Here is a 24,536-nt window from a genome sequence, read left to right as displayed (position 1 = left end):
CGGGTCCTCACATTTCTTAAGTTTTCAATGTGGAAATTTCAGACGATGAACATTTTGGTGTTAACCTGGCCTAGGATTCAGAAATTCTTTTTAAGCTGCTGGCTCTCAAGAAGTCATCCATTAGAAGGGGATTAAGATAGGCTGGAAGAGAACAGACAGAAACAGACTAATATCTGGAACTGCAAGAGGTCTATATCAGAGAAGGGAATATTCTGTCATACCTACAGTGCAACAATCTGATGCACAATATAGTATTCAAAAACCAGATTGGAAAATAAAATAGACCAAAGAAACTAGTTTAGAGTTGGTTTAGTATAATATATTTCAGCTTTGAGAGAGACATAGAAATCAGCTTTCCACAGTTTTCCTATAAAAGACCCATTTTTCCAAAGCATTATGCACAAAACATTTTAATTAGAATACAATTGTATAGTGAAAGTAAAAGTGATCTTGTAACTTCCCAATATAAAACGGAGCCACAATGACCAAAAGTAGATGTTAACTGTTGGGAGAAGTCCATTAGGGAACAATATGGACTAAAAATGTCAAAAACTATCCGTGAACTATTAGTGCTCGATAGGGAGAAGAGGTGCGATGATAAAAGGCCAATATGTAATCAACTCTTAATTTCACTTGCAACATCTACAACATTGGAAATGTGTCCATGCTTTTTTTTTGTATAATCATACAACTAAACTCATCATTAAATCCACATTGGCTATAACCACTATGCAAAAAGGTGAAAATACTGTCTGTTCAAGCGATGCACATGGCAAATTTCAGGAACAGTATGTGCAAACTGTCTTCTGGAGATCTCTTTTTAAATTGAAGATATAAAAACGGGTGAAGCCTCTTCAGATATGTTAATTTTTTTTGAAATTGGAATGCTGGCACTTTCCAATTAGGCAACAGTTCTTCATACCTGTAAACAGCAATGGGGAAAAAAAAAAGTCTCAGAACAAGATATACATCGAATGCAAAATTACAAATACAAGTCAACACCATCTCCTTTGGTAATAAATCAAACAGTCCTGTAAGCTTCAAAGCTGAAGTTTCTAAATGAAACTAAAGTGGGAAGAGGGGCTTCCATAAAACATTTAAATATATCTCCAGTGTCCAGGACAAATCACATTCAACATTGCCATAGATCCCAGTGAAAAATTCAACTGTTGAAAAAAAAAAAGCAGACCCAGACTTCTAATGGGAATCTATCAAACCACAGGCTGACACAGTTAGTGGTTGAAGGCCATACAGTACGATGAACAGAGGAGCTGGCACATATTTGGTAGAGAAAAATATCTAAGGAATGTGCATGGGTAGGAGTATAGAATTAGAGAAGTTGGGGATTGAACAAGACTGCAACATTTCCCTGACCTTGTACATTCCCATACAAAAACTAATTCAGGGAAGCTCCTGTTAGCCAAAGTGCTCAATGCCAGTCACCATATTATAAGATTGAAATGGCACTGGAGAGGAAAATAAAAAGATTTAAAATGACAGCAGAAACACAAGGATTAGCTATCAAGTAAGAGTATACAGCCAGGTCTGGAAGCGACTTGAAAAAAGTCACTTAAAATTATGAAGGTTTAGATAGAATGGATGCCGAAAGAATGTTTCCACTTGCAGGGAAGACCACAACCAAGGGCACGAAAATACGACAAGTCATCAACAACTTTAAAAAAAGTTAGAGGGATTCACAAGTGATTTTACACAGGAGGTACTAAGAATGTGAAACTGCTATCAAATAGAGTGGTTGAAACTTTAAATAAAATACAGATGCAATTAAAGAGGGTCCAGATAAACATACAAAAAGGCAAACAAGAAATGCTCTGATTTAGGTTGAAAGATGATTGGATTACAGCATAAACACTGGGTCACAGTATCTGGGTTGACCAACTTGCTATATATATATATCATATTCTATGATGCTTTTCTTTCCAATGGGAGTGCTGGTAAACATGAGTCAGTTGTGGTGGGAGGAATGACAACCAAAATTCACTTTGCTCCTCACAATAACTAAGATACAGGATACGATCAGGGTGTTTACAAATTGTAGCATGTCGAAACAGATCTGTCTAATCGGTCACTGGATCACCAGATCAAACAAACTGACAGACAATCAGATAATACACAAGAATTAAAACTGCAAAAAAAAAGAAAGCAAATTAGTTAAGTACCAAAATTCCAGTCATTAGAAATTTATAAGTAGTACTTCACCAGAATGTGATAAGTGATTATTATTTAAATTTCTATTTTTTCCTATTATTCATGCATTTACCAAGGTTCTCAAAGATGTCTCTGGAAGTGACCAAAGGAAAAGGGTGCTGCATCATATGAAGAGTTGACTACTCTTTAAATTGTATTGCACTAAATTTTAGTCAAAGCACTAACTTAGTTATAGCTAAAAGTCTCAAGCTATGCAAAAGAAAGGAAACATTCAGCACAGAGGACAGAACATGACTCAGATAGATTAAAAATACACATATTACCATTCTATATTAGCCCCACCATATTAGGATCTCTGCAATCTGAAGGCTGCAAGGTCAAAACTTGAATGGATGACTAGCAAGCATTGTGCAAGTGTTGTTCAGTCACTTTGGGCGGGTTGTTAAACTGCAATCCCCCATTCATGCAGTCTAGTGGATCACAACATTGAAGCAGAGCAGTTCAACCAACAGCAAGGAATTAATTTCAAATTGCTTGTGGGGTATGTAGATAAATAACAAGTCATTCAGTTTGCAATGCAGTGACTATATTACAAACCATTCCATGTACATGAAACGATGCACATCCCTATGACTCTAGAATTTGAACACAAGTTAAAAAAATGTGCCATTGAGCCTGCTCTTCCATTTAAAACAACCCTGGTTCATCTTGGGCTTCAACTTAAATTTCAGTCTACTGCTCATTTGCTTAAATTCCTTAGACACCAAAGATCTGAACACATTTTAAGCATGTGATAGACAATGGAGTGTCTCAACCTGGAGTTAAAAAATTCTGTGGATTAGTGAGCCTTGAATGAAGCAATTCTTTCTCAGTCTTAAATGATTGGCCCCTCACCCCAAAGATGCATTCATGTTTAGATTCGCCAATCACAGAAACAAGTTCTCAGCATCTATCCAGTAAAGCCCTTTCAGAAACTTGTACACCTCAATGAGATCATCCCTCATGCGATCCTCAGAATAGAAGCCTAATTTACATGACCAATTGGGACTAATTTATTGAACCTCCTGCTATACCATCTCAAAAGCAGGTATACCCTCTATAGACAAGACGAAAATTGTACTTAGCCTTGATCTCATCATAAACCTGCACAATTTTACCAAGACCTGTCTACTTCTGCACTTCAATCCTTTGGAAAAAAGGCCAACATGCAATTTACCATCTTAACTGCTTGTCAAAGCATTTCTGGCAGATGCAAGATAAATCTGCCCTTTGGTACTTGAACAGAATTACAAATTTGAGATTTTTTGTCACAATTTGCCTGCATAAAAATTGAAGTGGCATCTCTAAGCCTCTTGTGTACTACCTTTAATCCAGAAAAAAAAAGTGTTTGTGCCGGCAGAAAATATTGAACACCGTACTTGTGTGAAATAGTACTTGCCCCTTTAAAGCCTCTTAATCTCCATCACTGACAATTAAAGAAAGAACATGGAAACATACATCAAGCTAATCAGTACCTGGAAACCAGATTACAATTCAAGGGAAGGGGGTTCCCTTCAGTCGAACTGGTCAGGTGCATTTTCAGAAGACAACTTTTCATTGCACTGGGTAGGAGTAAACTTAGACCATAGCTGTTTATTCTGACTGTGGGACCCAAGGCTCAACTGTGGCAGAGTCAGCACAGGCCAGATCAAAAAAAAAGTAATTACAGCCAAAGCAGGAACCCAAAAGGTGGCACTGCCATATTTAAGCAGCAGGTGGCATTTCTACAGAAATCCCTTCAATGTTGAACAAACTCCTCAATATCTTACCTGGCTCAGACCTGCTGCATAGCAGACATTTAAAGCAGCATACATTGGGATTTCTTCTTTTTACACTTTTCCACTGGTGCTTTCCTATTGATCTGTCTGACCAGGTCATAAAAGATCTGCAGAAGGAAAAGAATAACATTTTTGATCGCAAAAAATTAGGATGAGACATTTTACTCACAGCACTAATGGGGAAAATGTTGTTGCACATCAACTTGTTACATAAAAGGGATGTCGTGGTAGATGCACTTTGTCTGACAAAATAATAATAATTACAACTTTAAGTACTTAATTAGATTTGAAGTGCTTGGAACAGAGAAAAGCTGCATCAATGCAAGTCTCTTTGGATTAGTTCACTGAAGATTTTAAGACAAGTGAATGGAAACTTTAATCACCTCTTTGCTTCTGCAAAGTAGTATGGTTTGGAGTAGTTTAGACCCACCTTGCCTATTCACTTGGTGAAAATTCAACCATATTCAATGTACTGACAATCCAGACACTGCTAAAGCATACACTTTCAAGGTAGTTAGCTGAAAAGTAAGTGCTCTTGTCAGGTTGAACTCTCACTAGCATTGGCCCACACAAAGACCATCAAGCTGTCCCGATGTCAGTGGAAAGGTTAGAAAGACATTCCCTCAAGGAGGTGGTGTATGAAAGGGGATTGGAGGGATACTAATGATAGTGAGAACAACTAATCTGGAGTGTCTTTTAATTTAAAACTGTCGGGTCAGAGAAAGAGACAAATGTTCAAAGGGGAGGAGTTAAATTGAGGATGAGCATCTAGAAAGGAGATGGCAAAAATTGACTTTGCTGACGTGAAACTGTCCTAGAATAGCAACTGCAATCGCAAAGCCAGGTTTCTTACCAGGGCATGCCACTCAAATGCTTCATCAAACGTCATGCCAATTTATTTTATCCCATGTTACATCATCCCATGAATAAAAAAACACGGCATTACTTTTCCAAGGCTCCAAAGTCCTGTTATCTGTCAGGGACTTGTTCACCTCAATATTGTGCAAAACATCATGACCTTAAATTGGTTTCAGTGAATTTTTCTTTTTGCATGGTTATAACAAAGCATTCAAGAGAAACCACCAGTAGGGAATGGAACACTGTCCATTGTTCATTCAAAATGCTGTAAGCACTCTGAAGGTTAGGTATTGCATGGTTAAACAGTGAAACTACCCAGTCTCTATTTCATGTGACTCAACTCAAACAAGTGGGAGTGACAATTTTCCATTTCTCTTCCCTTTCCTCTTTAAGGAGATGATCCTAAGGTAGTTTTCTGGGCCATGATCAAGTCGAAGGTGAACAGGAAACAGCACCCAAGAGAATATCTAGCCATACCTCATTAACGTTGATCTTTGACTTTGCAGAAGACTCTAAAAAGGCACAGTTGTTCCATTGTCTTGCTAGGTTCTGGCCCTGTTCTTTGCCCACTACTCGTTCATCTTCCAAGTCACATTTATTGCCAACCAGAATCATTGGAACCTGGGAAAAAACAGAAGCAGCAGTGCAAGGCTGTTATTAGTGACAGACTCGGATGTTCTAAATTTTACATTGATTTCTGATTGTACAATTTTGCCTTAAAGGGCTTGGTCAATCAGTAAAATGAAAAGATGCTATTTCTATTGTAATAATCTGATCCAGATGCCAGCCTTCAGTCAATTCAATTCATTCCACATCATGTCAAGAAATAACTGGAGAAATAACTATAACTGCCATGGTTATAGCCAATGACAAACTCCAGCAACAGTACCGAAGACTTTGCTCCAGAACTTGCTACTTCCTTGGTCAAATGAATCCAGTATGGTCATAACACTGGCATTTACCTGACGATATGGAAAATTGCCTATGTCCTGTACACAAAAAGCAGAACAAGTCCAACCTGATATCACCCGAGAACATGCATACAGTACATACTCATGTGACTGTCAACATTGTCTACCTCATATGCTGCAGGAAAGGATGCCCTGAGGCATGGTATATCAGTGAGACCATGCAGGCACTATGACAATAGACAAATAGACACCATGCAATGATTGTCAGGCAGCAGTGTTCCCTCCCAGTCAGGGAGCACTTGAGCTGTTAAGGTCATTCAGCTTCTGATATTCATGAGTGTCCAAGGCAGTCTTTGAGATATATGACAATGCAGAAGCAATGTGCAGAACCTGATAATCAAGTTCCACTCATGAGGCTGGCCTCAACCACAATCTTGGGTTCATGTCGTGTGACATGTAACACCACTATACTTTTCAGTATCTATAAAACCCTCACTTCTGTTCTGACACCATTACCCTATTTGTTGTTCTCTCTACCTTAGTTTGTACAGTTTTGGATTACTTGTTACTTTGGATAGACCCTGGTCATGTGTCTGATACCTACTCATGTTATTCCAGCCACTTAGTTTGTCTCTAGCACCTTTCTGATTTGTAATTATCCTTCTGTCTTCATCTGTTCACAGGACAACTCTGCACTTGTTATTCAGCTGTTGACGCTTTACTCTATTTGTAAATATCTGTTGACACTTAATTACTTGGAATTATCTTGCCCATTATTTCTCCCCCTATATATTCTGTGTCTATGCACTTTGCTCCACTTCACCAGACAAAGGAGCAGTGCTCCAAAAAGCTTGCGATTTCAAAAATCTGTTGGACTATAACCTGATGCCATGTGGCTTCTGACCTTGTCCACATCAGTTCAACACTAGCATCCCCACATCAGTGGAAGATGGTTGTGATTGATGGAGGCCAGTCATCTCATCACCAGGGCATCTCTGCACGAGTTCCAAAGGAAAGATTTATTTGCTAAATCAACCTGGTTAGAGATGCTACAACACTCCTCTGGAAAAGGTAGGACTCAAACCAAGGTCTTCTGGTTCAGAGGTAGAAGCACTACCACTGTGCCAGAGTCCTTGAGTTCCTCAGGATAGTCTCCTAGGCTCAACCAGCTTCAGCTGCTTCATTGATAACCTTTCCTCCATCATTTGGGGGGAGGGGGAAAGAAGGAAGAAGTGGGGATGTTCAATGATTGCGCAATATTCGGCATTATTCACGAACTCATGCTAAAGCAGTTCATCTTCAAATGCAACAACATCTGAACAATATCTAGGCTTGTGCTGACAAGTGGCAAGTAACATACATGTCACAAATGCCAGGCAATATCATCCCCAATAAGATGGAGTCTAACCACTGCCCCTCAACAGTTTGTCAATGGCATTACCATGGCTGAATCCTCATATCATCCTGGGGTTTACCATTGACGAAAAGCTCAACTGCACTCACTGTAGAAGTACAGTGGATATTAGAGCAGGTCAGAGACTAGAGCTACTCACAGGATTCCATCTCCTGGCTCCCCAAAGCCTGCCCACCAACAAGGTACAAGTCAGCAGTGTGATGGAATACTTCCCACTTGTCTGAATGGGCACAGCACCAACAAGCTGCTTATCATCCAAGCCAAAGCAGTCCACTTGATTGGCACCACAGCCACTAACATCCACTTCTTACAGCACCAGACTCAGTGGCAGTGTGCGCTAATTACAAGATACACAGCAGAAATTCAGACAGATCTTTAAACAGCATCTTTCAAACCATTGACCACTTCCATCTACGCAAGGGCAACAGATATCTGGGAATACCACCACCTGCAAGCTTCACTCCAAGCCATTCACCGCCCTGACTTGGAAATATATCGCCATTCCTTCAGAGTCATTGGATCAAAATCCTGAAATGCCTCCCAAGAACTGTGGAACTACATACAGCACAGACTGCAACAAAGGTGGCAACTCATCACCTAAAGGGCAACTAGGGGCATGCAACAAACACTAATTGGAATCGCACACAGTGAATAAAAAAATCTTGCCTGAATTAGACTGAAGTGAAAAGGGACAAAAAAGTAGCAGAGATTCAAAGCTATGGAGGGTGCCTAAATGATTCTTAATAGACTCAGTATCTATTACAATGTCAATTAAATCTCTCTTTTTAATTGCACATTATGAAACCTAAAGAGTAGCAGCACTTATATTACCAACTGAAAGCTAGCTCACTTCAAGCTTTTCAGAGCCACCTGATACCCAGCTACCACATAACCCAATAAGTAATACACCAGGGGTGTACAGCACAGATTTTTCAATTTTGCACAAGTCAGCTGTACTGGCTGGAGTTTAAGGAATCCCATTACTAGCATGATGGACATAGCTGAGATTTAATAAATCCCAGGGCAGACAACAATTCTTAAGAATTCCCGATCAATCGCCTAATTTGGAATCAGTTAAAAATTATGAAAAAAGTTGGATTTCTTAAAAAGTACTTCATGATTAACTCTTGGACACAGCCAGATAAACAACACTGCATTTATCAATCTTTCAATTCCCAGAGGCGGTAATGGTGGTTCTCTGAACTGGCAATGACAACCCAATGATAGCCATTGAGTATTTCCATTTCAACTCAGTTCTGTAGTGATTGATTTAGTGAATTGAAGCTTGCTCAACATGAATAGTCAAAGAAATTGCTTAATATAGGATGAAGCCATTGCCCTTCAAGCCTGCTCTGCTGGTGAATGTAATCTTGGCTGATCTATTCCACTTTCCTACACTATACCCATAGTGAGCTTAGTGTGCAGGTATTCAGACGTGTGTCAAGCCTTCCCCTAAACAGGTTCGTTGAAATTCCAACTCAGCAAGAGTCAAGCAATGTAAATAAGGTTACTCCTGGAGTACAGCATTCAGACACCTGCAAGACCTTAAATATAAAAAGACAGGTACACAACATGTTTTAGCAACTAGCATGTAATTACAGGAACATGACAAATATAGTAATTATTTTCAGCATTGCATAGCCTGAAAACTTACATAACCAGTCAAGCTGGTGATGGCCTAAGACACACAAGGTTTTAAAATAGCTTACAACTCAAAATTAAGAATGTCCTTTTTGTTGCTGTACTTAAATTCCAAAAGACTATTTGAACAGGTATTAGTTAAAATGTAGGGTAGGGAAATGGGTCTTGGTAGGTTACTCTTCAGACGATCAGCATGGACTTGTTGGGCTGAAGGGCCTTTTTCCATACTGTAGGTAATCTAATCTAAAAACAGATGGTGCTTTGTGCACATTTCCCCAAAAGTGGTCAATGGAATTGATCCAATGACATCTTAAAAACATAATAACTTGAAAAAGATTACTTTGTAAGATATGGTAAAGTTGGACAAAGAGGAGAGTTTGGATTTTAAATTAATGGCAAATGGGTGTCGGCTTACTTTTGCGAAGGTGCTTAAAAGAAACAGATCGGTCTTTCCAGAATAATTTTCAATCAGTATGTCTCAGATTAGGTTTGAAACCTAAAGCAGCAAATGCTTAGTGATATTATTGCTAGACAAGTAATCCAGAGATCCAGTCATCTTCCAGGGACCCAGGTTTGAATACTGCCATGGGAGATGGTGCAATTTGAATAATGTTTTTTCCAAAATCTGGAACCAAATGAGTTTAGCAGAAAAAGGCAAAATAGATAAAAGCAGCTATCTCCACTGCTGGGATTCTAGAACTAGGATGTACACAGTCTAAAAATAGTCTAGGATCAAACTGCTCTAGCAATGGATGGTGGATCATGCCACTTGAAATCCAAGATAGATAAATTTTTGTTAAGCTGAAGATATTAAACAGGGACCTGGGCCAAATACAGGTACACAGTCGTTCTGATAAAACATGATAGTTCAGTTCTCATGCAATCCCACGTTACAAGAAAATTGTGCAATAGCCGCACCATTTCAACTAATGTGGCTGGATTCGCAAAATAGCCAATATAGGTTAAGAAAGTTCGTGCTCTAAATTTTTCATATGCGATAAAGCCAATTCGTGTTAAAGAAATGTGTTATAGCAAAACCAACTGTATATGGAGATTGGGCACAGATTAGCCACGATATCACTGAACTGCCTTCTCTTGTTCCTATGACAAATAATGATGACCACGAAACCAGTGTCAATCACTGGGGGAAAAAAATCTGGTTTACTAACATTCTTTTAGGTGACTCCAGACCCACAGCAACGCAGTTGACTCAACTCAGGGCAACTGCAGATGGGCAATACTGGTTTAGCCAGTGTTGCCCACCTCCCATGAACAAATAAAAAGCTTCTTGGAGTGCTGATGGAAGTTTGTCTTTGTGGAATTTATGACCAGAGACAGAAAACTTTAAGCCATTAGTTTAGCAGTATCAAGTATGAACAAAGTTTTGGGGGTTCAGTTTGAAAACCTGATTGAAATTAGAAATAGTCTCTCCTAGAAAAAGGAGATTGAGAAAATATATGTCTTTTACTGTTCAGTTAAAGTGTAGTGATGATACTTCCAGACCAGGAGTGTTTGCTTACAAATATGCATTTGCAGCTTTGGATAGCCAAAGTCTACTGTTTTCAAAAAGATTTTCAAAAGAAACCAAGACTTCACAGCTCAGGACAGGAACCGAGCAATTAAGTCAAACCTATAGATCAGACAGGAAAGGAAAAGTCTTTGTAGTTCAATTAACTTAATTGATAATGTTGGGAAGTCAATAGGATTTTGTTTTGCTTTGTTTTTCATTGTTAAACCCAAATCTACAGCCATGCATGACAACGCTTCAACGAAAGATGGCCACATTAAAAACCAAAAAGGATTGACAATGCAAGATTTCATTCTGGGATCAGATTTTTTCCAATAGTAACATTGGTTAGAATCATAGTGCTCTCAAAAATCTGCCACATGCCAGATTTAAGGGCTGCCTGTATTGAAACAATGTCTTATGTTGGAGCCCTTCTTCCATTTAAACGATATCCTTCATAAAACAGGTACACAATTTCATTTCAATTGCATTGTGGAAGAATCACTCCTCCCTCCACTCTTAAGTGCAGCTATTAAAAAAGCTCACTTTCTACTCCCTACCCTCCTTAACAGACAAACATTGTCAAGTTATGATGCTGAAAGTAAATTCAAATCATTGGGCAGTCTCCTCATCCAGTGACAGCCCGAGTCCAATCATTGCAATGCTTCCTGTTCAGTGACAAAAATCAGACTTGTTAAAGACATTAATTACAATCTGTACCATTTCAGATTCTGATGCAGAATGAAGTGTTTACTGTACCAGCTAAACATTTTTAATGTTTATTCAAAATTTGAAGTGAATTACCCCATACTCTAGCATAAACTTTGACTTGTGGATAATATACATAGCCTGGCAGAAATACAAATTGTGATTGGAAGATGGTATTTTAGACTAGGCTTCTAGAATTCCGACCCAATCATCCAAACAGCAACAGGGTAAGATGACAAGTAAACCTGTGAATGAGGCCTATGTCAGGAAAAAGCCTACACTAAAACACACTTTCAATCCATACAACACAACTTACAAATATTCCAAATAAAGCATGTCAATTAAAATTGCCTCTTAAGCCTGTCTGAAACATTCTAAGTTAAATGAAGTGTTTATTATTTTTAAATAAGTATTTCAAACAGGTGTGTGCATGGGCCTACACAACTTCAAATAAACGAGTGCCAGAGATATAATCTGCCAAGATTGCTTCAGTTCTTGGAAAGTCTCATCTATTAAGAGAGCCATATTGACATCATGGTTCAGAGAACTTTGGGGAGTGAGTTAAGTTTTACACATCACTGCCAGTGATATATGCAGGTTTTCGTAGAATTTCCACCACAAACTCACCAGATGATTCACATAATGAACATTTTCTCTAATTTAAAAATTGTGTACACATTGTCATGTCCACATACAGAAATTGCCTTTGTACACTTATCACAGCATCTCAGAACTGGCAGCTGCAGTACTGTACAGGAGAGACTGATTAAAACACACAAAAGTTTGCACCGTCATACTCCATTGTTGAAGTGGGTACACAACATAGCAATTTAAAATGGCATTGAACTATATCAGCAAGCTCTGCATACAAATTTAGATCTGTCCAGCAATCCTATGTTTCATCTGAATTAGTGCATGTTGATTTACTACATAACCGCTACAGAAGAGTGGCTTCTTGAAGAAAATTGGCTTCACAGTTTTACATATGTCTAATAACATCAGCTGAAGCGGTTTGCAGTATTTGATCTAGTTGCAGTGGATTCAAGTTAAACTCTACACAGACTCAAAGCCAAAATGTAGGTTGACACTAGTATAAAGCTGCTTAGGTGTAGTATTTACAGCGTTTGTCTAGGACAGTAAACGGAGACTCATCAGCCCTCAGGTGGAACATAAAAGATACATGGTACTACTTCAAAGAGCAAATCAGATTACCAAGGTATCCTGGCCAACATCTTATTGCTTAATGATTAAAGCAGATCAGAATGTTATCACCATACTTTGGTTGCAATGCTTAGCTCTGTGCAGATTAAGAGTTTATATTACAATAGCAACTGCACTTTAAAATACTTAGAGCTTTACACTGTCCAGAGGTCACAATCATTTACACAGAGTCAGAGATGAACAGCATAGAAACCATTTGGTCTAACCTGTCCATGCCGATCAGATATCCCAACCCAATCTAGTCCCACCTGCCAGCACCCAGCCCATATCCTTCCAAACCCTTCCTATTCATATACTCATCCAAATGCCTCTTAAACGTTGCATTTATACCAGTCTTCATTTCCTCTGGCAGCTCATTCCATACCCTATCACCCAGTGTGAAAAGGTTGCCCCTTAGGTCTCATATCTTTCCCCTCACTCTAAACCTATGCCCTCTAGTTCTGGACGCTCTGACCCCAGCGAAAAGACTTTGCCAATTTACCCGTCAATTTTATAAACCTCTAAGGTCGCCCCTCAGCCTCTGACGGTCCAGGGAAAACAGCCCTAGCCTGTTCAGCCTTTCCCTACAGCTCAAATCCTTCAACCCTGGCAACATCCTCGTAAATCTCTTCTGAACCCTTTCAGGTTTCACAACATCTTTTATGATAGGAAGGAGACCAGAATTGCATGAAATATTCCAACAGCGGCCTAACCAATGCTCTATACAGCCGCAACATGACCTCCCAACTCCTCTACTCAATACTCTGACCAATAAAGGAAAGTATCCCAAACGCCTTCTTCACTATCCTATCTACCTGCGACTCCACTTTCAAGGAGCTATGAACCTGCACTCCAAGGTCTCTTTGTTCAGCAACACTCCCTAGGACCTTACCATTAAGTGTATAAATCCTGCTAAGATTTGCTTTCCCAAAGTGCAGCACCGCAGCACTTATCGGAATTAAACTCCATCTGCCACTTCTCAGCCTATTGGCCCATTTGATCAAGATCCTACTGTAGTCTGAGGTAACTCTCTTCACTGTCCACTACATCTCCAATTTTGGTGTCATCTGCAAACTTACTAACTGTACCTCTTGAACTCACATCCAAATCATTTATGTAAATGACAAAACGTAGAGGACCCAGCACTGATCCTTATGGCACTCCACTGGTCACAGGCCTCCAGTCTGAAAAACAACCCACCGTCTACCTTTGAGACAGTTCTGTATCCAAAATGGCTAGTTCTCCCTGTATTCAGTGAGATCTAACCTTGCTAATCAGTCTCCCATGGGGAGCCTTGTCGAACACCTTACTGAAGCTCATGTTGGTCACATCCACTGCTCTGCCCTCAATCCTCTTTGTTACTTCCTCAAAAAACCCAATCAAGTTTGTGAGACATGATTTCCCACACACAAAGCCATACTGACTATCCCTAATCAGTCCTTGCCTTTCCAAATACATGTACATCCTGTCCCTCAGGATTCCCTCCAAAACCTTACCCACCCCAGACATCAGGCTCACTGGCCTATAGTTCCCTGGCTTGTCCTTACCACCCTTAAATAGTGGCACCATGTTAGCCAACCTCCAGTCTTCCAGCACCTCACCTGTGACCAATGATACAAATATCTCAGTAAGTCACATGCAAGTCTTTAAATTTGTAGCTGGAGGTATTCAACCAGTGTGCTGTACTGCTATCGTTTACTATACTTCAATTGCTAGATCAACAGCATTAGTGCAAAGTTGCCCATTTCACTGCTGCATACAAAACATGCTTCATAGACCTGGCCTTGTTATGCTATGACTGCATTTACAGATTGCTTGCAGCACACATGCAATTTTAAGCTGACCCTGAGATTAAATGGAAAAGTTTGAAATTCGTATAGATAACTGGTCCCAGTGATGTGCACCATAATGGGTTGGCAGGTTTGAAAGCAGAGATGCTAGCCTGAGCTCACTCCAGCATTTACTTACATCCCAAAAGGCAATAAAATCTATAATATTAAAATAAATCAAATCAAAAGCAATCAAATCAAAATATTAACTTTCTCCACAATTACCAGGCCTGCTGGCCATTTTCAACACTTATTCACCTCATTTGTACGTGGCTTTGGAGCATGGTAATCACTCAAGTTAAATAAAAATCAGGGAGATAAGTACAAAGTAGAATCAACCAGTACATGAGACAGATCCTGATCCATTTCCTTTTTGGACAAAAATCTACACAAACTTTTCAGCAAAACTGGAGGAAGAAATGAACCAGTTTGCCTTTATCTGGCAGGCCACCGTCTGCCAGTGGGTCTTTACACTGTAAAGTAACAAACAATAAGAACTCTAGTCACCTCTTAGATTTGGCAAACAGTAGTCTCTATTCAACTTTGTCTCTCTATAAGCTTTGAAACAAAGGGAAAAATAGTGAATGGGGGAAACTCAGGAATCTTGAACCAGACCATACAGATCTCAGCAGTCATGGATCTGAGCCACCTCTGACAACTCTTGCCTCACCTAGCAACATGCCATTAAAAGATTGGTATTTGCAGAAGCCATCCAGCTAGGTCATCTGCCCAATGCCAAGAAATGTAGAAGCTAGTGATAAAAACAGTTCAAAATTAAATCCATGCAGGGGAAAAAAATAAAAAGTATTTTAGTATTGCAGAGCCTTTGGCTTTGATCTTTGTCATCATTTTCTACAGGAATAGTTCCAGAAGACTGCAAATATTGCCCCTTTGTTCAAAAAAGGGAGTAAAGACAACCCGAGCAATTATAAACGAGTGAGTCTTACTTCGGTTGTGGGTAAAGTGTTGGAAAAAGGTTATAAGAGATAGGATTCATTATCTAGAGTGAAATAAGTTGATTATGGGTCGTCAACACTTTTCTGAAGGGTAGGTGGTGCATCACAAACCTAGAGTTCTTTGACGTGCTGACTGAGGGAAAATCCGTTGATGTGGTGGATATGGATTTCAGTAAGACGTGATAAGGTTCTTCACAGTAGGCTATTGCACAAAATACGAAGGCATGGGATGGAGGGGGATATAGCAGTTTGGATCAGAAATTGGCGAGCTGCAAGATGACAGAAGCTGGTGGTTGATGGGGAAATATTCATCTTGGAGTTCAGTTACACGTGGTGTACTGCAAGGATCTGTTTTGGGGCCGCTACTGTTTGTTATTTTTATAAATGAGCTGGATGAGGGCGTGGAAGCATGCGTTAGCAAATTTGTAGATGATACTAATGTCGGTGGAGTTGTGGATAGTGACGAAAGATGTTGTAGGTTACAGAGGGACATAGATAAGCTGCAGAGCTGGCAAATGGAATTTAATGTTGAAAAGTGAGTGGTGATTCACTTTGAATGGAGCAAGAAGAATGCAGAGTACCGGGCTAATGGTAAGATTATTGGTAATGTAGATGAACACAGATTTGTGTCCATGTACATGGATCCCAGAAAATTGCCACCCTGGTTGATAGGGTTAAGGCAGCATAGAGTGTGTTGGCTTTTATTGCTAGAGGGATGGAGTTTCAGTGCCACGAGGTCATGCGGCAGCTGTACAAAATTCTGGTCCGACCGCACCTGAAGTATTGCATATACTTCTGGTCACCGCATTATTGGAAGGATGTGGAAGCTTTGGAAAGGGTGGAGGAGATTTACTGGGATGTTGCCTGGTATGGAGGAAAGGTCTTATCAGGAAAGGCTGAGGAACTGGAAGATGTTTTCGTTAGAGAGAAGGCTGAGAGGTGACTTCATTGAGACTTAAGGTAATTAGGGGATCTGATAACACCGACAGCGAGAGCCTTTTTCCTCAGATAGTGATGACTAGCACGAGGGAAGATAGCTATAAATTGAGGGGTGATAATATAGGATAGATTTCAAAGGTAGTTTTTTTTTAAAAACAGTAGTAGAGGCATGAACGCACTGCTGCAACAGTATTGGACTCACCAACTTTAAGGGCATTTAAATGGTCATTGGATAAACATATGGATGAAAATGGAAGAGTGTAGGATAGATGGGCTTCAGATTGCGCTGACCTGTGGAAACAAAGGCCGAATGGCCTGTACTGTGCTGTAATGTTTTATTCTCAGTAGAAAGCTTTATTAGAACACAAGTCAGGCTTTGGAGCTGAACTAAGTTGAATATGAGCTTTGCTAACAAACTGGTCCCACACGGGCAACTACTAAACCATAAAATGATCATCTGAAATGAAACAATTCTTGACACAACATTAAAGGACCAATACCATGATTAAATTTGCATATACTGTCGCTACGTTTATTAACATTTATCCACAATGTAATTCCCAGAACAGCTCGTCCACTTCTCGTACTTAACTGGCCATAAACTACTTTCAGGGGCCATGTAAGACTCCAGATAAAAATTTAAATCTTAATGCATGCTACTCCAAAATAATCCTTTTAAGATATCTGGACAACGTAAATCAGTGATGACTGACCATTCTAAGTCATCAATCTGGAGGTATCATGGACACAAACCAGTTTGAAAAGCGTGGTGCTGGAAAAGCATAGGTCAGGCAGATAGCACCACACTTTTGACTGACCTCCAGTATCTGCAGTCCTTACTTTCTCCTAGTCACAATAATCAGCTATCAAGGACTGACAGCACCACCTTGATGCTGCAACTTGCAGATAGGACTTTTGCTTTTGCACTGTTGAGAAGGCATTGAATATTCAAGCTTAATTTTTAAAAAATCATACATTAGTAACAAGGCCAGGGAAGTGTTTACATATTTGACGCAATGAGGCTTTAAAAAAGTTAAATTTGTTCTTTTGGACAACTCGAGTGAAAAGTAGGACATTGAGAACCTCTCCAAACGAGCATAATTTCAGAAAGGAATAGAATGCTTTCGGTCATAAAATTCTGCAGAACAAAACAAGATTCCAAGCACACATTTTTTGAAAGATGCTCACTGAGATACAGGCATCAGGAAACATGATCTATTCCAGTGAAGCATTTCTCATCTTAATGCTTGTGAAAGTGTGGAATACAATTGGCAAGCTAACTCTCCATCTCTGTCAAAACTAAGTATTTAGACAGGGGCACTGCATGTAAGGAGTGTCGAAATTTTTGTATAAACATAGCACCAGTACCCTTTACAAACCAGACAATAATCTGATCTCAATTTACTGTATGCAGAGCAAGATCACTTCCAGGTACAACATAAAGCCTTTCAAAATTTTAGAATTATTGCAGAGTTCTGTACATATTGAACAAGTGTAAAACAAAGGCATTCACATTAAACTCAATCTTTTAGCATGCCCACATATGGCATTAGACTCTGGAGTCTTACTGTATTTGGAATAAATGGTGTGGCCTCCGCTCCTACAAAATGTTACGACAGCATAGGTCATAAACTGAAGATAAGTACTGCCTGCTTTATATCCATCAGCACTGCAGTATGACATTCAAATTAAAATGATACTAAAAATGGAGATTTAATAACATTGTAACATCTTATTTTGCTCATGGACTCAACACAAAAATTACTGCCCTTTATTCACTTTTGCAGGTAATTCTTCTGAAACGTGATGGCTGCATTGTTGTGCAACTCCACATTATAGGGGAATTGCACCGAAAGTGTTGGCGATGTAATCACGTTATAGCCAACACATTTCAAAAGTTTGCCTTTTAGAAATTTGCCCCCAATTTGTCAATGTTACAGCTAAAGCATGTTAACAAAATGTATATCATAGAAAAAGAGACTCTTACATTCACATTCAACATCACCATTTGAAACCAGCAAATTAGGGCAGTACAGTGGCTCAGTAATAAGCACAGCTGCCTCAGTGCCAGAGACCTGGGTTTGATTACACCCTCTGGCAACTGTCTGGGCAGAGTTTGCACGTTCTCCCCATGTGTGCGTGCATTTCCGTCAGGTGCCCTGGTTTCCTCCCACAGTCCAAAAGATATGCAGGTTAGGGAAATTGGCCATGCTAAATTGCAGAGTTCATTCAGCAATGTGTAGGTTAGGTGTGGTAGCTATTGGAAATGCAAGATTACAGGGATAGGGTAGGGGGATGAGTCTGGGTGTAATTCTCAATGTCGGTGTGGAATCCGGCCGAATGGCTCATTCCGACACTGCAGGAATTCTATGGAATATACCACTAACACTTGATCAAAGCCTTCCACTTTGAATTTATAAATCTTTTAAAATAGAAACTCTTGTACTGAGATTGAGATGTAAAACCAGTTAACCCACTATTTTCAACAAACATTCAGCCAGAAAAGGCTGATTGCAAGTTCCTAAAAAATAGGATGCTTATCTCAATAGCGAAGAGTGGTCAGTACAGTGCACTAACATGAATAATTATTTTAGCACCACCTTGATAGGATTAGCTTAACTTCCATTTGAATCCTATTTGTAGGGCTACACCAGAGAAAGAAAAAACAGCTTCGGGGTCAAACGAACCCAGCAGAGACCGGACTGAATGCTTGCTTCAAATGTTACAATAGATGAACATGCCTTTAAATGGTCTAGGAGCTTGGCACTGAAATGCATTCTCTACATGTCACTGCCCCTCTCTCTTCCATGAAATGACTCAAAAATCACCTCTAACTAAGCCTTTATTCATCAGTTTAAGAACAGTACACAGATTTGTAACTTTACTTCACTCCACATAATGCTGCCAGACTGGAGTTTCTCCAGCATTGTGATTAAACCCAATGTTGGTATGCAGCTCATTTTCTGTTGTAACATTTTTGATGTGCCCTTGGAGCATTGCAGACATTAAAAGTTGTTGTTGAGCTCTACTAACTAGTTAACTATAGCACTTTCCAAGTTCTGTTCTACAGTGTGACCAAATGGTTAGGATCTAAATGGAATGCATTGCCAGAGATGGAAATATGTTCAATTGAGACATTCAAGAGGGAATTGGAATATTTAAAAATGGAATATGTGCAATACTACAGGCAGAAGTTTGGAAAGTAGCTCCAGATGACTTGGTCATTTGGAGAGTTGGCACAGACAGGATGGGCTGAACTATTGCCTCCTTTGATGTAATTATTGATTCCATGCCTTGTTAACTCTAACATCAGAATTTACTGACTTTCATTAGGGGTTGAACTGCGAGGATATTTTAGCATGGAACAACTGGACCCTGCAAATTCTGCAGTAGGATGCAAAATCAGGAGGGAGTCTGAAAATTCTCAGCATCTAGAAGATCCAATTTTAATGGCTTTATGCCATTAAAGAATGGCATTTTTACAAATTCATTCATGGAAAGTGGATGTCACTAACTAATGCTGTATTAATCACCTATCCCCAATCACTTGACACATGTAGCAGAATGCAACTCCTGAAACTGATTTCAAAAGAAATAGACCATTTTCTTGAAAAAGATTTTCCAAGGCAGGTGCCATTGCCTAAACAAAGAAAACCAACACAACTTGTTGCCACTTGCAGCATTCTAAAGTTCCAGCTCATCCTGCAAGTTTGAGAATTTGAAAGCTTTTTAAAAATAACTCGAGACTAAAACAGCAATAGTTTGTCCACGATAAAGTTTGTTACACATTCTAGAATGCTTCTCTCCATGAGAAAGCATTAGATTTAAACTATATGGGCTTAAGCACATTTTCTAGATGCATGTATCAGGGCTACAGCAAATCCATCACAGGGTAGTATTCTGGGGTTAAAGTGACACCTCCCCACAAAGCAGAAATCACAGTAGTCAAAAGGGCCATCATTCTCAAGACGAAGTTTTCTTTCATAGGCTGCAAGAATCACTGAAAAGGCCAGCATTTGTTGTCTACCTCTAATTGCCCTTGAACAGTGGCTTACTAGGACCATCTCAGCAGTTAAGAGACAACACACTATGGAGGATCTGGATGCCCTTCACTAAAGAGGGAAACTTTGCATTAGTGAACCAGATAGGTTTTAACAATGGTATACTTAGGAGGTCCCTATTACCAAGATTAGCTTTCAATTCCACATATCAATTTAAGTTCCACCAGCAGCCAGAGTCAGATTTGAACCCAACTCCCATAGCATGAGCCTGGGCCTCTGGATTACCAGCCCAATAACATTACCACTCGGCCACTATCTCCCACAACACAACTGGATTTCCATGGCAAACACTTTTCACCATTATAGCACAACAGCTTGACATTCATTGCACATTAAGTGATACAGCATGAAACAATGACCAATAAAACAGCATTAAAAAGGTTTTAAGTTAGCATGCAACAGGACAGCTGAGCAGGTTGGGAACAAAAATGTACCATGTATTTCAAAAGGCAGCAACTTTACATTAGAAAATATAGACAAAAATACACTGGCACAAAGAGGGATGCATGAATTAGAACAAATCTTGCAATCTCAATCATAGTACACAATCTCAACTCTTTCAAATGGTTACCTAACTAATCTCAATTCTCTGCTTTGTCCATATATCTGAAATTTTTGCTTCCGAATGTTAACCCAATTTCTTCTTGGAATGTTACTATCAAATCAGCTTCCACCTTTCAGGCAGCACATTCCAAATGCCATTTACTATGTAAAAAGTTATCTTACTCTGGTTCTTTTGTTAACTAAAATCTGCATCCTTCAGTTATCAACACATCAGGAAATTACATCACGTTTAAATCAGCACAGTACAGGCCCTTCAGACCTTTTATCCAGCCTCGGGCAACTATTTATGTGGAATTTGCACACACTCAGTATCTGCGTGGGTTTCCTCTGGGTGCTCCAGTCTCCTCCTACAGTCCAAAGATGTGCAGGTTAGGTGAATCGGCCATGCTAAGTTGCCCATAGTGTTAGGTGAAGGGGTAAATGTAGGGCAATGGGTCTGGGTGGGTTGCTCTTCGGAGGGTCGGTGTGGACTTGTTGGGCCGAAGGGCCTGATTCCACACTAAGTAATCTAACCTAATTCAATCCAACTCTAAAGATCAGACTAACCTACATACCCTTCATTTTACTATCTTCCATGTGCCTACGTGTCCCTAATGCATCTGACTCTACCACCACTGGCAGTGCATTTCATGCACCCACCGTGTGAAGAACCTACCTCTGACATCTCCCCAAACTTTCCTCCAATCACCTTAAAATTATGTCCCCCTACCATGGGGAACAAAAAAGGGTCTGGCTACCACTATACTGCTCAACATCTTGTACACCTCTAAATTAGTCACCGCTCATTCCTTGCTCCAGTGAGAAAAACCTAGCTCCCTCAACCTTTAAGACATACGCTCAAGTCAAGGCAGCATCCTGGTAAATCCCCTCTGCACCTTCTCTAAAGCTTCCACATCCTTCCTATAATGAGGCAACCAGAACTGAACACAATATTCAAAGTGTGATCTTACCAGGGCTCTACAGAGCTGCAGCATAACCTCGCAGCTCTTAAACTCAATCCCTCTGCTAATGAAAGCCAACACACCATACGCCTGAACAACTATCAACTCTGGTGGCAACTTTAAGTTGATAGACCCCAACACTGTCAAGAATCTTGTCATTAACCCTGTAATCTACATTCAAATTTGGCCTTCCAAAGTGAATCACTTCACACTTTTCCAGGTTGAACTCCATCTGCCACCTCAGCCCAGCTCTGCATCCTGTCAATGTCCCGTTGGAACCTTCAACAGCCCTCCACACTACGCACAACTCTACCAACCTTCGTGTAATTGGCAAACTTACTAACCCACCCTTCTACTTCCTCATACAAGTCTTTTATAAAAATCACAAACAATAGAGATCCCAGAACAGATCCCTGCAGAAACCCACTGGTCACAGAGCTCCAGGCTAAATACTTTCCATCTACAACCACCCTCTGTCTATGAGCCCAATCAAAATTCTCAAATCTTAATTTTCCTCTTGACTTTTGCAATGGAGTTAAAAATCACAACACCAGGTTTACAGTCCAACAGGTTTATTTGGAAGTACAAGCTTTTGGAGCACTGCTCCAACATCCAGGTAGCTAGTGCAGCAGGATCATAGGACACAATTTTAGTAAGAGATCAAAGATTCCACATATCCTGAGTGCAACCTCAAAGAGAAAAAGTTCCTCAGGCATGCAACATTCTGGATGAATCGGTTACCTGCCCCTCTCCAAGGCACTTAGTCTTTTTGCAAATTCGATATAGTTCCCCATTTGCTGTTACCCTAACATCCAAGGAAACACAGTTTTGCCTAAGAATCCAACATATGTTAGTGATCTCCTCGGTGTCTCTGATCAATGGACTAGGGTAAAATGGTGAATTAGTAAACTATTAGGGTCCTGGAAACAGTAAGAGATAAGAGGTCAACCAACATGAGACAGCCAAACACAATGCTAAATGCAAGTTGAATTTATAACTATATACACAATACCAGTTAACCAGCCCAGCCCCAATACACATTCCAGCTCCAAGCCAGTTCTCCCAAAATTTGCATCCTGTAGTTTCAAAACAAAGAATAAGCTGAATCAGTTACACAGGATCATGGTTAATCTCCTACAGATGTGAAGCCACTATCTCCTTCACAAATCAGAAGCAGCAACTGGAAACAGAGTTTGAAGGGACAGGTGAGAGAGATGGGAAGAGTCTTATTTTGCACATGGTAACATTTCCATTCATGATTAAAAAGTTGGAATAGCTTGCACATGCAGCCACAACAGATGTCAGCAACATGAAGCACCAGCAATCAAGATCAGAGTCCACAACTGCTTCCAACTAAAAGTTGAAATATCCATCTCAAATCATAGCGTTCGAGTCAGAGATGCACAGCATGGAAATAGACCCTTCAGTCCAACCCGTCTATGCCGACCAGATATCCCAACCCAATCTAGTCCCACCTGTCAGCGCCCGGCCCATATCCCTCCAAACCCTTCCTATTCATATACCCGTACAAATGCCTCTTAAAAGTTACAATTGTACCAGCCTCCACCACATCCTTTGGCATCTGCCTTTTTAAAAAGGATGTGTCAGGTGAAGATTCCATAATTTTACAGGAACAAAGTAACACCTAGGAGAACAGGCATCATGATGCAATTTAAAGTTTCAAAAGCATTTAAAATTGATTTGCTTTATTTTACTTTTAGAAAGTAATTTAAACATTATAAAAATTTGGAAGGTGCTTTACCTTTTTCACTTGAACAGTTTTGCTGAATAATACTGTTAAATAGCCTTTAATAAAAAGGAATCAACCCACTATAATCAGAGAACAGTCCACTCAACAGTTTTGAACAAAATATGTATGTTGCAGTTAGGGTTGCCTGGCTAGTGCTAGATTGATGTTTCAATAGGTTTAAAAGCAAGTTCAAAACTGGGAGAGGTGGAAAGGAGAACAGTTTTTAAGCAAACAAGCTCCTTAAATCAATTGTGCATGCAAAAATAAGGCCGAATTTGATTAATATCAGCAATGCTATACACAATGGGAAAGACTTGCGAATTCTTCAGATTCTTCTAGGTTTGCTCAACCAAACATGCTTTCGCTGTTTCATAAAAACCCATGAAACACACGTTTCATCTGTCACAGATATACTGAACAAGTTCACAGGGCCAAATTTCACAGGTTAATGCAGCTATTCATTTTCCACAATTGCATGGATAGACTCATACAGATGTTCAAAGCTTCAACAGTCCTCCTCATTCATTACAAGATGGGGGTGGGAAAAAAAAACTTAACAGGATAGGGAACAGGATCAGGTGTGGGCTGAGTGGATAGACTCATCGAGTGTTAATACAGCAAGCAGAGTTTCCAGACCTAAATCCAGAGACATAAGCACAAGTCAGGCTGGTATTAGAGTACAGTAGTAAAAATGCTATGTTGCAAGCTGGCTCCTTTAGGTGAGAGATTAAATCAAGACTTCATGAATCCCCAACCCTTACACAGACGAATCTCTGGGCAAATATTTAAGAATACGGAAGTGATAACGTCCAGACTGAGCTTTATATGACGGACAGACAATCTCATCAATGTGTTGTTTTTGGAAGCTTGCTATGTTTCCAAATAATACATCTTCAAAAATAGATCATTGTCTGTAAAATGTTTTACAATGTTGGTCAGGAAAGATGCTTTAGAAGTAATTTGTTCAAAGTTGCATCTTTGAAGATATGTATACTACGTTAAGCAGGCCACAAACTGCCCAATCTAGACTATAGAGTATAATGAAGCTGAAGGAAAGCACATCAACATCTGAACATAAAACAATGAACTAATGCAGAAAAATGCATTTGAACATTAATATCATAGCAAGTAATGAGAAGAACCAATATAAAATCTTCAAATGAGAGGATAATTGAATATAAAAATAGGAAGGTTATGTTTTAATTACACCAGAGACACAACATCTGGAGTCTGGTGCAAAGTATCGATCTATTCAAGGAATATAAATGCAGATA

The 24,536-nt window shown here is 39.7% G+C and overlaps 1 protein-coding gene across 3 annotated transcripts in view; it reads right to left on the bottom strand.

The window, feature by feature from the left end:
• Positions 1-297: 297 nt before the first annotated feature.
• Positions 298-24,536, bottom strand: part of rap1aa (RAP1A, member of RAS oncogene family a) — a 126,711-nt gene continuing 102,472 nt past the window's right edge. For all 3 annotated transcript variants that reach the window (XM_087973446.1, XM_087973447.1, XM_087973445.1), the window contains 3 exons: positions 5,319-5,462; positions 3,975-4,090; positions 298-922 (listed from right to left, as the gene is read on the bottom strand). In XM_087973446.1, the coding sequence (XP_087829572.1) occupies positions 4,004-4,090; positions 5,319-5,462 (231 nt within the window). In that variant the 3' untranslated portion in view covers positions 298-922; positions 3,975-4,003. The remainder of the gene's footprint in view (positions 923-3,974; positions 4,091-5,318; positions 5,463-24,536) is intronic.

This window comes from Chiloscyllium plagiosum, unplaced genomic scaffold (assembly GCF_037043375.1).
Source record: "Chiloscyllium plagiosum isolate Xiang-an unplaced genomic scaffold, Cpla_swu_hap1 HiC_scaffold_26, whole genome shotgun sequence".
In the NCBI taxonomy this organism is placed as follows: Eukaryota; Metazoa; Chordata; class Chondrichthyes; order Orectolobiformes; family Hemiscylliidae; genus Chiloscyllium; species Chiloscyllium plagiosum.
This window is presented reverse-complemented; position numbering and strand designations above follow the sequence as displayed.